This window comes from Oncorhynchus mykiss, chromosome 26, assembly GCF_013265735.2.
Source record: "Oncorhynchus mykiss isolate Arlee chromosome 26, USDA_OmykA_1.1, whole genome shotgun sequence".
Lineage (NCBI taxonomy): Eukaryota > Metazoa > Chordata > Actinopteri > Salmoniformes > Salmonidae > Oncorhynchus > Oncorhynchus mykiss.
In genome coordinates, this window is record NC_048590.1 from 31,844,771 (window position 1) to 31,858,639 (window position 13,869).

At 40.6% G+C, this 13,869-nt stretch overlaps 1 protein-coding gene across 1 annotated transcript; it reads right to left on the reverse strand.

Annotated features, from left to right (window-relative positions):
• Nucleotides 1-315: 315 nt before the first annotated feature.
• Nucleotides 316-13,528, reverse strand: LOC110506632 (mucin-5AC). The gene is given in 31 exon segments (XM_036963617.1): nt 316-371; nt 374-826; nt 1,620-1,880; nt 1,975-2,018; nt 2,381-2,528; nt 2,729-2,857; nt 3,042-3,198; nt 5,614-5,853; nt 5,960-6,139; nt 6,280-6,390; nt 6,477-6,615; nt 6,717-6,868; nt 7,061-7,170; nt 7,421-7,464; nt 7,631-7,883; nt 8,059-8,200; nt 8,302-8,396; nt 8,503-8,667; nt 8,767-8,904; nt 9,017-9,086; nt 9,315-9,425; nt 9,595-9,733; nt 9,905-10,022; nt 10,257-10,382; nt 10,484-10,697; nt 10,829-10,935; nt 11,022-11,112; nt 11,556-11,670; nt 11,811-12,072; nt 12,165-12,227; nt 13,343-13,528. Coding segments are annotated over 31 exon segments (4,506 nt in total). The 5' UTR covers nt 13,416-13,528.
• Nucleotides 13,529-13,869: the final 341 nt, after the last annotated feature.

The following is a 13,869-nucleotide window of genomic DNA, read 5'->3' on the forward strand; positions in this document are numbered from 1 at the left end:
GTTGTGGTTTCTTGAACTGTTGTAGTTCCACGTGTGGTAGGTGTAATTACCTCCGCAGTTGTTGTGGTTGACGTCGTGGGATTGTAACTAATGACAACTGGCCCTGTTGTTTCTTCACCTGTTGTTGTGTGCTGTGGTGTTGAGGTAGAGGTTTCAACAATTACAGTGGTGGAAGTGGTTATTGGGCCAGTGATGAATTCTTTAGGCGGTGTTGTGGATCTTTCAGTAGTAGTAAATGTAGTTACCTCTGCATTTGTTGTGGGTGCCTTTGTGGTGTAAGTTGAAGTTGATGGCTGGGATGTTGAGGTAGAGGCTTCAACATTTACAGTTGTAGATGATGATGCTGTGTTGTGTGTGAATATCCCAGATGTAGTTGTATTGGTAATCTGGGAGTTAGGCTCTGTTGTCAATATTCCACCTGTGATTACTGATTCTGTTGTTGTTGAGGGCTGTGTTGTTAATGTTAAAGGCCACAATGTACCTGTAAAGTAAGGTAGTGTTTTTGTAATTGACTCAATCAAAGTCACTGAAGGTTTGGTGGTGACATGTGATGTCGTTGTTCTGGTACCAGTGGTGACTACTTTAGGTGGCTTTGTAGATATGATGGTCTTAGTTGTGGTTTCTTCCATAGTTGAAGTTTCAGCTGTGGTCGATGTAGCTGTGGTCGAGGGTACCGTAGTTGTTGTAGTTACAGTTGTCGGGTTGGGAATTGTGATTGTACTTGCTTCAGATGTTGTAGTTGAAGGATTTAATGATGAAGTTATGGTGCCAATAGTGATTTCAGGTGTTGTCTCCATTGTTGTGGATGACCAAGTAGATGTTGGTTCTGTTTTTGAAAAAAAAAAAAAAATTGTTAACTAGGCCAGAAAAATAACATTTGAATTTACCAAATAGCTCGTATTTACATTACTTACCATCCATATTCAATTTGAACATATCGTCAATATGAATTAAACTCATCACTACCACCTAGGGTCCACCCAAACCCGAATACCCGAGACCCCACCAGGGGCCCGAGCTGGTACGGGTCCAAATTTCTAACTATTCCTTCGGGTCCGGGTCGAGTCATGTTTGATTGTCATCGGGTCTTGGGTCTATGTAATTACAGGTGATTGACCTGAGTGGACCTGAATGGACCCGACCACAGCTCTGCATAGCCTGTACCATATTTATTTTACGCTAATATGGTACATTTATTGACTTATAGAAGGCCTAGGCAAAATATAAAGACCTATTAATTAACCAGAGGAGCATCTTGGCTGATAAATATAGTTTGTCACTTGGGTCCAATCAGGCCTGGTCTAGAACTGGACCCATTAGGGTATGGGCCGGGTCTAGGTCTGGTTGTCGTCGGGCCCATTAGTGTTTAGGTCTGATTGTTCTCGGGTCTGTTCGGGTCCAGGTCCCACTTTATTTTAAATGATCGTGTCCGTTCAGGTCCGGGTCTGATTGTCCTTGGGTCTGTTCGGTTCCGGGTCCAACTGTTTGGACCCGAGAAGACCTCTACTACCATCTTAAATACAAATTGCTATTAATTTCCATCAAGATTTCCATTTATCAGTATGGTAGTTAGCAAAAATTGGGCTGCACTTGAATCATTCAAGAGCTTCTCTGCTTACCAGGTGTTGAGAAGTGGAAGACAGTTGTGGGCTTTAGTGTTGTTGTAGAGGTCTGTGTTGTAGTTGCATGGACAGTTGTTGTGGTCAGAGGGGATGTTGTGGTTGGTACTGGAGTTGGGGTCACTTTACAAGGGGAAATGTTCCTGGTAATGGTTCCGTTCGAGGCACAAACAGCAACAATGCAGTTACCAATCCCATCTGTTGTATTGTAGAGGGTTTCTCCATATGGGTGTTGTTTACCATTATGCAAGCATGTACAATCTACAGGGGGGAAAGTATTTTACAATTAGATTTAATCAATGTCGCTTTGGTTATTGCTAAATATGTTACTTTTATTTGGGGATGTCATCCTTACCATTTACATCATAACTACAGCTCACTCCAGTCATTGTGCAGGTGCTTTAAAAGAAGAAAAATAATGTAAACATTTGAATTATTCCCAGTTTCAAATGAATAAGATATAAAGGTTTTGTTCAAAATACCATTATAGAGATTGAACTAGTAAGGGCTTGGTAATAAAGTACTGTAAGTTGTGAAATGGTTGTGGAGCAGGGCACGTTTTGAGATTGCCATATAGCCATAATTGGCATCACTATGGAAAAACTAGCATATGACCTTCCCATCTTAGACAAACCCCTACCCAACCTCTTCTAAAATTAATGCAATACAGAAAACATAAAACCTAATACTTTCACAGTTGTAACATTCAGAATATGCTCTGAAATATTACAGGTATTGTGAACTGAATTATTCAAACATACCATGTTTCACAATTTTGTGCCGGAAGATTCTGTCCATTGGTGTACTGGTTTCCTTCATAGTCATAACAGCCACATTGTTCCCTCTCCACACACTTCATTGTCTCCTCATTGAAGTAAGGTTGTGCCGCGGGACAGTTAGGATAGCAGCCTGTAATAAGCACAATAGCCAAGAGGTTACAAAAGGTCTTGTTATGGATAACAGTAGTCAGTGTAAATGTAGCCTGAGGCTGCTCAGACACACAGCATGTAGATGTATAACAATTGTTGGAGTCAGTTTAAATTACAATTGTTATTCAGAAATAATATCCAAAATGAGACAAAATATGAGTTAGACGGTCATATCCCTACCTTCCAATGCTGGAATTAAACTAGAACAGTCTCCGGAAGGGTTTCTGCAGGTCTTCATACACTGAGCTCCACATGCCTTGTAGTGCCACTCACATTCTCCAGTAGGGTTGTAGTAATCACAGAACAGTGCTGTATGTGGTGTACAAAATATGGTGGGGAAAAAAAAGTTGTCATTATTTGAACTAGAATAATGATGCCTTTCCATGTTCAACTGTCCTATATGATAATGTGTCAACCTAGTCCAGTATTGAATTGACAAGCGCCTTAATGTAGTTCGAAAATCACATTCACTGTTGATTGTGAAGAAACTTACGGCAAATTCGAGGGGTTCTCCAGGCTACGCATGCTCCAGCTTCATTACAGGCCTTAGCATAAGCTGCCACTGCGGTACAGAAGCACTCGCAGTCTCCACCACTGTCACAAGCACATGAGTCTCTCACACAAGCATCGTAGTAGGGAGAGGGGTCCACCTTAAAAGCACAGAAATGTGTTGTAAGATATACAGAAGTTGCATGGTGAAGTACATTTCTTTGTCCACAAATCACAAATCCACATATCTTACTAGTGTGGTGGATGAATCAGAATTAGTTGGGCAACATAAGTCATTAAGATGTCATATTACAGGCTGCTATCCACCATCGATCACCACATTATTTTGGAGAGATTGGAAACACAAATTGGTCTACACGGACAAGTTCTGGCCTGGTTTATCTGTCGGAAAGATATCAGTTTGTCTCTGTGAATGGTTTGTCCTCTGACAAATCAACTGTAAATGTCGGTGTTCCTCAAGGTTCCGTTTTAGGACCACTATTGTTTTCACTGTATATTTTACCTCTTGGGGATGTCATTCAAAAACATAATGTTAACTTTCACTGCTATGCGGATGACAAACAGCTGTACATTTCAATGAAACATGGTGAAGCCCCAAAATTGCCCTCGCTAGAAGCATGTGTTTCAGACATAAGGAAGTGGATGGCTGCAAACTTTCTACTTTTAAACTCGGACAAAACAGAGATGCTTGTTCTAGGTCCCAAGAAACAAAGAGATCTTCTGTTGAATCTCGGTCTCAACTTTAAGTCTTTACTGAAGACTCATCTCTTCTGTGGGTCATGTGATTGAGTGTAGTCTGGCCCAGGAGTGTGAAGATGAACGGAAAGGCTCTGGAGCAACGACCCGCCCTTGCTGTCTCTGCCTGGCCGGTTCCCCTATTTCCACTGGGATTCTCTGCCTCTAACCCTATTACAGGGGCTGAGTCACTGGCTTAATAGGGCTCTTTCATACCGTCCCTAGGAGGGGTGCGTCACTTGAGTGGGTTGAGTCACTGATGTGATCTTCCTGTCTGGGTTGGCGCCCCCCCCCCCCCCCCCTGGGATGTGCTGTGGCGGAGATCTTTGTGGGCTATACTCGGCCTTGTCTCAGGATGGTAAGTTGCTGGTTGAAGATATCCCTCTAGTGGTGTAGGGGCTGTGCTTTGGCAAAGTGGGTGGGGTTATATCCTTCCTGTTTGGCCCTGTCCGAGGGTGTCATCGGATGGGGCCACAGTGTCTCCTGACCCCTTCTGTCTCAGCCTCCAGTATTTATGCTGCAGTAGTTTATGTGTCGAGGGGCTAGGGTCAGTTTGTTATATCTGGAGTACTTCTCCTGTCCTATCCGGTGTCCTGTGTGAATTGAAGTATGCTCTCTCTAATTCTCTCTTTCTCTCTTTCTTTCTCTCTCTCGGAGGACCTGAGCCCCAGGACCATGACTCCTTGCTGTCCCCAGTCCACCTGGCCATGCTGCTGCTCCAGTTTCAACTGTTCTGCCTGTGATTATTATTGTTTGACCATGCTGGTCATTTATGAACATTTGAACATCTTGGCCATGTTCTGTTATAATCTCCACCCGGCACAGCCAGAAGAGGACTGGCCACCCCACATAGCCTGGCTCCTCTCTAAGTTTCTTCCTAGATTTTGGCCTTTCTAGGGAGTTTTTCCTAGCCACTGTGCTTCTACACCTGCATTGCTTGCTGTTTGGGGTTTTGGGCTGGGTTTCTGTACAGCACTTTGAGATATCAGCTGATGTACGAAGGGCTATAGAAATACATTTGATCTGATATCTGCATAATATTCTTATGGGATATACATTTTATTAGAATGTATTTCTAATAGACTCTAGTGTTGGCAGTTGCATTTCTTCCCTCAGCTGGGGCTCAGTCACTTGCGACCCAGAGAGGGGAGAGGTCAGACTTGTCTTTCACATATCCCTGGTGCTATGCAGAATATCAGAAAGGGAAGAGGACAGGATGGAACATTGTCTTCATATGTGAATGTATCTGTTAAACCATGTGAAGGGATGGCGTGATTAAGGGGGAACAAATTACTTGTCGGTGCGCAAGTCACTCCCCTCAGTGAGTTTGTCCAGGAGAGGGGTCAAGAGAGGATTTACTTGAGATGGGTGTATCTAGAGTTGACAATTGAGTTATGCCATTGGATGAGGTAATGGCTCTGTGCTATGAAGTACCAGGAACGAGATTAGAACCTCGTCTTAGGGACCAAACTGAACGATAATTTATAGCGAATGCTATCTGGCTATGGGATACTCCTCTCTCTCTCTCAAGTAAAAGTCTTTCTTTGTGAACTGTTTGTAAGATCTGTGGTTCGTCATGTAATTTGAGAGGGGTGTATCTTGGCTATAAAAGATCTTTGTACTTTTCTGTAGTCACTTTCAATGGTTCATTAGAGATAGCGCATCATTGAAGGTCAAATGCTATTGCAAAGCTTATTATTATTAAAAATGTTGTTTAAGCATAAATCTGACTGGTATGTGAAGTTTGTAACTATCCTCATTTGGTAAAGCAGAAATAAGCCACCACGCTACTAATATATCCTAGTTGAATATATCCATACCTGGTTCTGGCAGGCTGTGAAGACATCACTGTTAATGATGCTGCACTGTTTCTGGGCCCAAGACGCTCTGTACGGGTTGGAGGCACATGGGTGCACTACAGCGGTTACGCTTGGACAGCTTGATGAAACTTTCCAGCTGTTTCCAAATTCCACCGGATCAACAACAGTCGCTTGGGCTCTAGTGGTGAAGTCATTGTTTGCGTTGCCGTCATAGTTTCCACACAGACCGCACACCAGCCCCTGAAGAAAATAGATCATGAATTAAAATGACTGATTTGGCAGGGTTCTACAAAAGTATTGGTAATATCAGTTTTGACTGAATATTTATTAGAGTATCTTAATGTACCTGGTATTGTGGGCTAAGCTTGATAAAGAGACTGGTCTTCTTGTCCCACATGAGGATTAGACCACTTTTGACTTCAATGACCAGATAATTCCCCAGAAGGCTGATCTGTTTAGGAAACTGCTCTTCTGGAGTACTCCTGACAACTTGAGCGTTCCCATCTGCCAGTATGAGCTCACTGGTCTGAAGAAGAGAAATATGTTTTCGTACATAACTTGGTCTGAAATCGGATCTCAACCTGATGTTTGGTTGATGATTTGTTAATTGTTCTTTACACGAGGGATGGAATGTACAGTATTGTGTGAAGTCAAGTTGCTCATTACCCCCAGGAAGAGCTTGATGGTCTTGGAGCAGGTGGTGCCTTTAGTTCCACAAGGAACGTTCTCAGTGAGGACTCTGAAGCTGCCACTGCCATTAGTATTGCCACAGTAGTCCTGTGAGAATGAAACATATTATTAATATGGTTCAAATTCACACTTTTCAATGCTGGTACAATTCTACCAAATAAAGAGACACAAACCTGAATGAGAGTGTATTCACAGTTTCCATTAAAGTTGAACCTTTTCTCATCAAAAGTGATATAGTGACCCTCTCCATAGATTGCACAAACTCCATCACAGAGATGTGTGGTACACTGCCATTGTCTGTCCTTGCAAGTACTGTGAACAACACACACATAATGTCAGGTTTTTCATTATTTGTAAGTCTGTGTTCTTTATGTTTTCTCCCCCATGAGATGTAAGACACAAAACAGGCATACCATGTATTGCAGTCAACCTTAAGGGTCTCTCCAGCTTGGTAAGTAGCTCCATTGTGAGCACAAGGACAAAGTTCCTCCTTGATGCAGTCTCCGTTTCTATCAGACACCAGTCCGTTGGGGCACATACAACCTGATGTGCACTCTGTGCTAATCTAAAGGGATTTAACAAAAAAAAAGTACATAAATAAGTCATGGCAAATGAAAGAGATTTTGTGCGCGCGGGGGGGGGGGGGGGGGTCTATTTGACATCATTTCGATTTTCCAGGGTTTTTGTTCATTCAACACGAATCTGTATAATAATGACAGTATGTGACAATCCCATTTAGAGTGAATGAGAGACTCACACAGGTCATGTCCAGAGTTTTGCAGCTCTTTTGACACTCTGAACCTGACGCTCCTGGAGGTACAGTTGAGCAGTTGAAGAAAACCATTGGCAGTGTGCATACTGGGGATATATGAGAATACAAGTTTAAAAAACGATTTTCAATTCTCAAACAAGAAGAATATAATTGTCATATATCCAGAAATATCCACATTCATCATAATTAATCACATTGTCATAAATGAATTACTTAAATTATCTTGGTTCATTTCATATGTACCTGTTTTGTGAAGGATGCATGTAAATGGTTACATAATACCGAGCCATATATTTTATAAATTGCTACTACATTGGAAGCAAAGAACATAAAACTTACTAAATAATGTTGCTCCCCCAGTGCAACTCAGTGTCCCTTGTCTGCAAGTGCTGTTAAATAGTTACAGTATTAATAGTTATAGTTAGATAATCAAATTAACAGCAAATAGTATTATGACATAATTGAATTCACAGCTTTGAATATATCCATCAAGTTTCATTAGTACTTGTATTTATTTTGGTCTCCTAGCTTTATACGTATGAGGGAGGTGCTTACCAGGTGGCACCGTCTCTGCTGATAGTCTCTCCTGCAGGGACCACCGAGCCCTTGTCATAGCAGGGACAGTTGGTGGGGGCAACACACTGGCCAGCCTCGTCCATGTAGGTGCCCTCTGCACAGCCACATCCGTCCACTGGAACAAACTCCACCTGGCAAGATTGGTCTGTCATGCTCAGGGAGCGGCAGGTGCGTCCACAGCTGGTCATGTTGTAGGTATAAACTGTTTGACTGGGGCAAGTGGCAAATTTATCTGAGAAAAGTCATTCGATATGATTAGTATTAGCAAGACCATTTTTGTTTTCCTTATATCTTTGTATTTGTGCAGTTATTTCCTCAGGTTATTTGTATTTAGTAACTCAATCCTACAGTTGTTGTTTCAGTAAATCATTCTGTTCTAATCAATTTGCAGCACTCATTAAAATGACGCATTGTCTACTCACTGCAGATAGTGTCTCTCCAGCCAGTGAGCTGGATACCCTCGGCAGCACAAGCGTGGACATAAGAGGAGACGGCAGCACACATGCAGTCCTCACTCTTCTCACAGTTACAGCTGTCATACATGCAATTCTGTTGGAGAAAAAGGAGTCAAAGTGTTTCAGGACTAAAACCTCATCACATAAGAGTTTAATGGTTTTACTTTGTGATTGTATCCTTCTTAACTAACTTACGGTTTTGTAGGTGTCAGGTCTTATTTCAGAATGGCAAGGCGAGAACACTCCTTTAGGATCTGATAACATGGAACACCAGTGCTGGGCATATTTCTCTGTGAAAAAGACAGTCATAATTTCAACATACGCATATACTATCTCATATAAATTTGTTATAATCATTCAACAAGTGATTAATCTGTAGGCTTAATAAATATGTACCATTTTCAATGCTCAAACTGCAGGGGTTTTCAAAGCTAGTCTTGACATCAGGGCAGCTAGACATGGTCTTCCATGTGTTGGCAAAAGCTACAGCTGTGCCCTCCACCAATCCACTGATGACTCTGAAATCATCTGCCTGAACATTATTGTAGTTTCCGCAAAGGCCTGTGGAAAAATAATTGAAGCCGTATGATGTATTAGATTTTTATGAATAGAGATACTGAAGAAAAAGCTATGAAACTGATGGATGAATCTGAAGCATACCACAGGTTGTTCCTTTGTAGGATGAGATGGCAGTTATGTAGATCTGCATAACTGGTGAAAGCTGGATCTGAAGTTGAACTCCAAGAGTTGTCTGGATAACAATGAAGAATGAGGAGGGCTTGAAGACGGTCACTTCAGCTGCAATACATGAAATAAATAGAGGGAAACCATCAATGCTTCATCTAGTGAATATAATTGATATGGTTTTTATACACTGATCCACACTACAGATTAATTTGGATTATCTCACCTGTATAGAGTGGGAGCTGAGAAAGAATCTGATTTACAAAAACACTTCCACATGACTGGACTCGGATCACCTGTGAATTAGAGAAGATAATATATTTTATTCAATTCTCATTTGTTTCCATACATAGGCACTTTATAAGATTGCAAACAGCACAGCAATATTTGCCTAATCAGGGCAATTTTAAAGAAGGTTATTGTGTGTTTAGTCAAAAAGGTTGACTAAAAACGGTTTTGCTTTGGAATGAGATGACAGGTCATTGTGTTATTTGCTCTGAAACATATTTGGAGAGTTGCCTTACAGTGGATCTGCTGGAGAGGGCAAGGGTAACAGCCCTCATACATGTCTCAGTGTCAGTCAACCCACACTTCACAATGTCTCCCAGCACGGTGAATTCAGTTCCATTGCATTGCTGAAAGAAATCAAGCATGAGTTTGAAGGCAGAAATATGTAACGATAGTGACTCGTTTGAACCCATTTCTACATAAACATATGGCTTTTCACCTTAGTTTGCACTGAAAACTTATCAAGAGTTTCTTCTTGCTTCTATTGCTTTGCTATGCTGCACCACATGCACTGACCTTGGTCAGAATGTAAGAGCAGTCCCCATGGAAGGTGTAGGCTTTCCCATCATAGGTGTTGATGTGGGATCCTCCCTCCACAGAGCAGGTCCCAGGACAGTCCTTGTCTGTGCAGGCCCACTGACCACCAGCACAGGTGCTAAAGGGAACATTTATACATGTATACTCATCTCACAACTGCATTCATACAGTATTTTAGAAATATTTACGTGGATATAGTTTTGATAATCACACTGTAGAGTTTGGCATGATTCATGAAAATGAGGCATGGGATATGTGATGTTTAAATCAGATAATGTATGTGGCCTACCATTCTTTACAGTTGCTGGTGTAAGATTCTCCAGATTTGTATACTTGTCTATTGTGGACACAAAGGCATTCTCTCACTGGAATACAGCCACTGTTGTTGACGTCATCAAAAACAGTACCTTTTTGGTGAGAGATCAGGCAGAATTCAGTAGATTTAAGTTATTCTAATGTGTTCTTTACACAGAGAACTTCATTGACTCCAGGAAGTAACTGAGAGAAACATCAAATATTTATTTATATCATTATCAAAGACTTTGCACACATTGACATAAAAGGCAGAATTGGTAAAAGTGTGGTGTTTTCATGATGTGCTTAAGGTTAACTTGTACAACAGAGTTTAACCTATGTGGTACCTAGAGGACAGAAGCAGCCGCCTGTACAGTGGTCTTCACACAACTGGCTGGCCTCTGGGTTGGAGCAGGTGTCAACACAGGGGCTTCCACACTCCTGGTACTCCATGTTGTCGGGGCATGTCTTATCTGAGAAAATAAACATTGTGATTAACAATTTGCTTAAAATAGATTGTGAACATGATCATTAAGTGTTTGGTGGCCATGTTGAATAGTATCTGCATGCTTACAGCAGAACTGTTCAGTCCTCCATTGCTGGGGCTTCCCCCCTGCATGAACACACTGACGGGAGTACTCTGAGATAGTGTTGCACAGGCAGAAGGAGTTGATGCTGTTATCACAGTGGCACAGGTCAGCCAGGCAGGTCTCGACAAAGGCGTCCTTGTCCAAATAATTAGTGCAGCTACTGAAAGCTGCACTGGAGAACAGCTGCTGACAAAATTCCTACAAATAGAGACAAACCATAACAGGTTCCCATATAGAAAACATTTGATGGATCATATGGAATAATTGCCATTTCTAACTTCTATTAATATTGTTTTTGTATTCTTCTTCTGTGGTTTGAATTGTAATACCTCATCTCCACAACTCTCCTCAGAAGTTAGTGTAGGCTCCTCACAGACTTCCAGAGGACCATCCATTTTCCAGAGGTTTCCATAGTCAGAGCTAGAGAGTTTCCCACCTGCATCAACACAAACATTGACAATTAGCTTTTCCACTAATACATTTACATTTCAATAGTTTTGGTAGTTTCAGAAATTATTTTACCATTGATGATGAATTCGTTGTATGTTTGGACTTCATTAAAGTCACCACAGAGTCCGCAGGTCTGGTTTCTGTACTTATCGTTCATTTCAATCTGTAGAATGACCAGACACAATGTGTTTACTCAACAAAATCTCATCCTCTTCAGCACTATTCACATGTTCAGTCTTGGCTATCCTCCACGTTACCAAACTTTATTTTGATTAGTCTTTGTATTAGGGAGTGACATAAAATCTCATTCAAATGTACAAATATTTGCAAACACTTCATCAAATAAACATTGGAGTATGAGCCTCTGTGTGTATAGGGTGTACATCTTCACAGATCCTTTCAATGTTAACATTTTAGTAGGGGAGTAGACAGTGGTTCAACCAACATGAGACAAAGTGCAGCCAAAAATAGGTGTCTTTCACTCACAATCAACTGCTGATCATTGCCAAATGGCAAAGATGCTATGCTTTTAATCTAACGACAAATTTAACGTGGTTAACTAATCAACCATTGAAGATTAGAAAATTATAAAAGCAGGTATTTTACCATTAGGGAGTCATCCTTGTTCCAGACGGCAACCAGCCCCAGTTTGGCTATGACCTTCACATTGGATGTAGTCTTCATGATGCTGACTCCAGACAAGCTGACCGGCAGGGTCACCCTTCAGGAGGAAGAAGATAGTTAAAGGTCATCCTATACATTATGATTATAATTTTTATTAAACTCCAGAATGTAGCACACAAAATCCTCAAGAGAGGTGCTTGTAGAATGGCGTATAAGTCAAATGACAGGGAGACTCACGTCTGCCCATTGACCACAACAACACCCTTGGATAGCTCCACCACTACACCATCCAGCTTCATGGTGATCTTGCTAATGGTGGGCTGGTTGTCCACCACCTGCCGCCTCATCTGGATGTTGAAAGCCTCATAGCTGCTCTTACACAGTGAGGTCACAACATGGTTGCAGGTAGAGGGGAGCTGGAAAAAGTACCCGTCGAAGGTCTTGAAGTGATAGTTACCCCATGTGCTGCAGACCTGGTCATTGTGTGAGACATTCACTCCTGAGGGACAAGGAATACATATGTCAGTTCTATCTTAGCGTATTGATGGATACCCAGTCATTTATTTGGTGTGCATTCTGTCAGTTATTTACCTGAAAGTGTGGGTATAGTCGTGATCATAGTCGGGATGATTGTTACACTTGTGGTGGGGCTCACTGAAATAAAAGCAATTCATGAGTATTTTACAATATTATATGTACATTACGGATGGAAATCAATCATTGCAGATATAGATTGTTGCACTGCGCTTTTGGAAGTGTATTTGATTTACACAGCAGTATGTCCAGACCAAGGAGCATTTGAAGCATGATGTGACCCATTCAATATTTACAGCGAACCTAAGGCTCAATTCAAACCGTATTGCCAAAGTTCAGCGCTATCATGCAATTTAATTTTAAAGGGACTGTTCTTGCGTTCGCAGAGTTTGTGTTCATGGTAAACGGTGCATACATATTTACATATTTAGGCATCAAATTTTTCCTGTCAGTACTATTTGAATAATATCAGACATACTTACCACAACTATTATTTTAACGATATGCATACGTTTTTGACTGTATTCTGTTCTTGTTTTTGTTCCCAATCTAAATTTGGTTTGAAAAGTATTAACTCGCTCCCAGTGTGGGGAGTGCTTTATGTATTTATAACACTATAAACTATGCTACAACCACTCATGATAACAATCACTAATGATAATGATACAAAGTTACAGATTTTTCACCACAAATGTGTAACATTTTCAAATTTAGAAGGAAACAATCTCATAAACAAATGTGTATAAGGAACAGAAATAGGATGAATAATGTAATCATATGATCGTAGTAAATGTGCTTGCTGCCCTAAAGCAGAAAACAGGAGAACCGTTATTACTGATTGCGTAACAACTGCTACTGTGTGCCTACTGTCGAATTCTTCAAAATGCTTTTTGTAATACATTTAATCAATGTTCTGTGTGTTAGTACATTTATGAGTAGCTAATACATTTTCTTTTTTTACATAATGAGATTTTACGCAAAATATATATGTTATCAAATCTGAAAGTGACTTGTGGTTACAGCTTTTAAAACCTATCGACCTGCTGAGTGTCAATCATCATAATCATTTGGTATTGTCCTGAATAATTACTATTTGTAATTAACAATTAGTTTGATTTATGAAATAATATGTAGATTTTACAGATTTGTCAGACTTTAAAAATGTAGAATAATTGTATTATAATTATAATCAGAACAGTTTCTGATATAGGCAAATGAATGAATATTCTACCAACCTGTTTGTGTTGATCTGATCAGTAGTACCAGGCATATCAGCCTCCATATCGGTTTATCCTTGGTTGTCCCCATGGTGATCCTGTGGGTAGTGAAAAGGTCCTGCACAGGTGATATGAGAGAGGTGCTTAGGATGGATCTGGTCTTTATAACCACCTGTATTTGAGGAGGGACCTTAAAGGTTAAAACAAAGGTGGGGCCAAAGGTTAAACATGACTCAATGATGACTTTAAGACTTCAATGTTCTGTCTTATGAGGTTTTTAAGTACATTAACAGTGCGTTAAGCATGAGCATTTACATACAGATTTAGCTGTTCATTAAGTATTCTATTATTGGGATTATAAACTCAGGTGGTTCATAATGTCCTTTATTATAGACCTATCTATACATCTATATTGCACAAGATAAGTTACTTAATAGTCTTACAGTGAGGGGAAAAAGTGTTTGATCCCCTGCTGATTTTGTATGTTTGCCCACAGACAAAGAAATGATCAGTCTATAATTTTAATGGTAGGTTTATTTGAACAG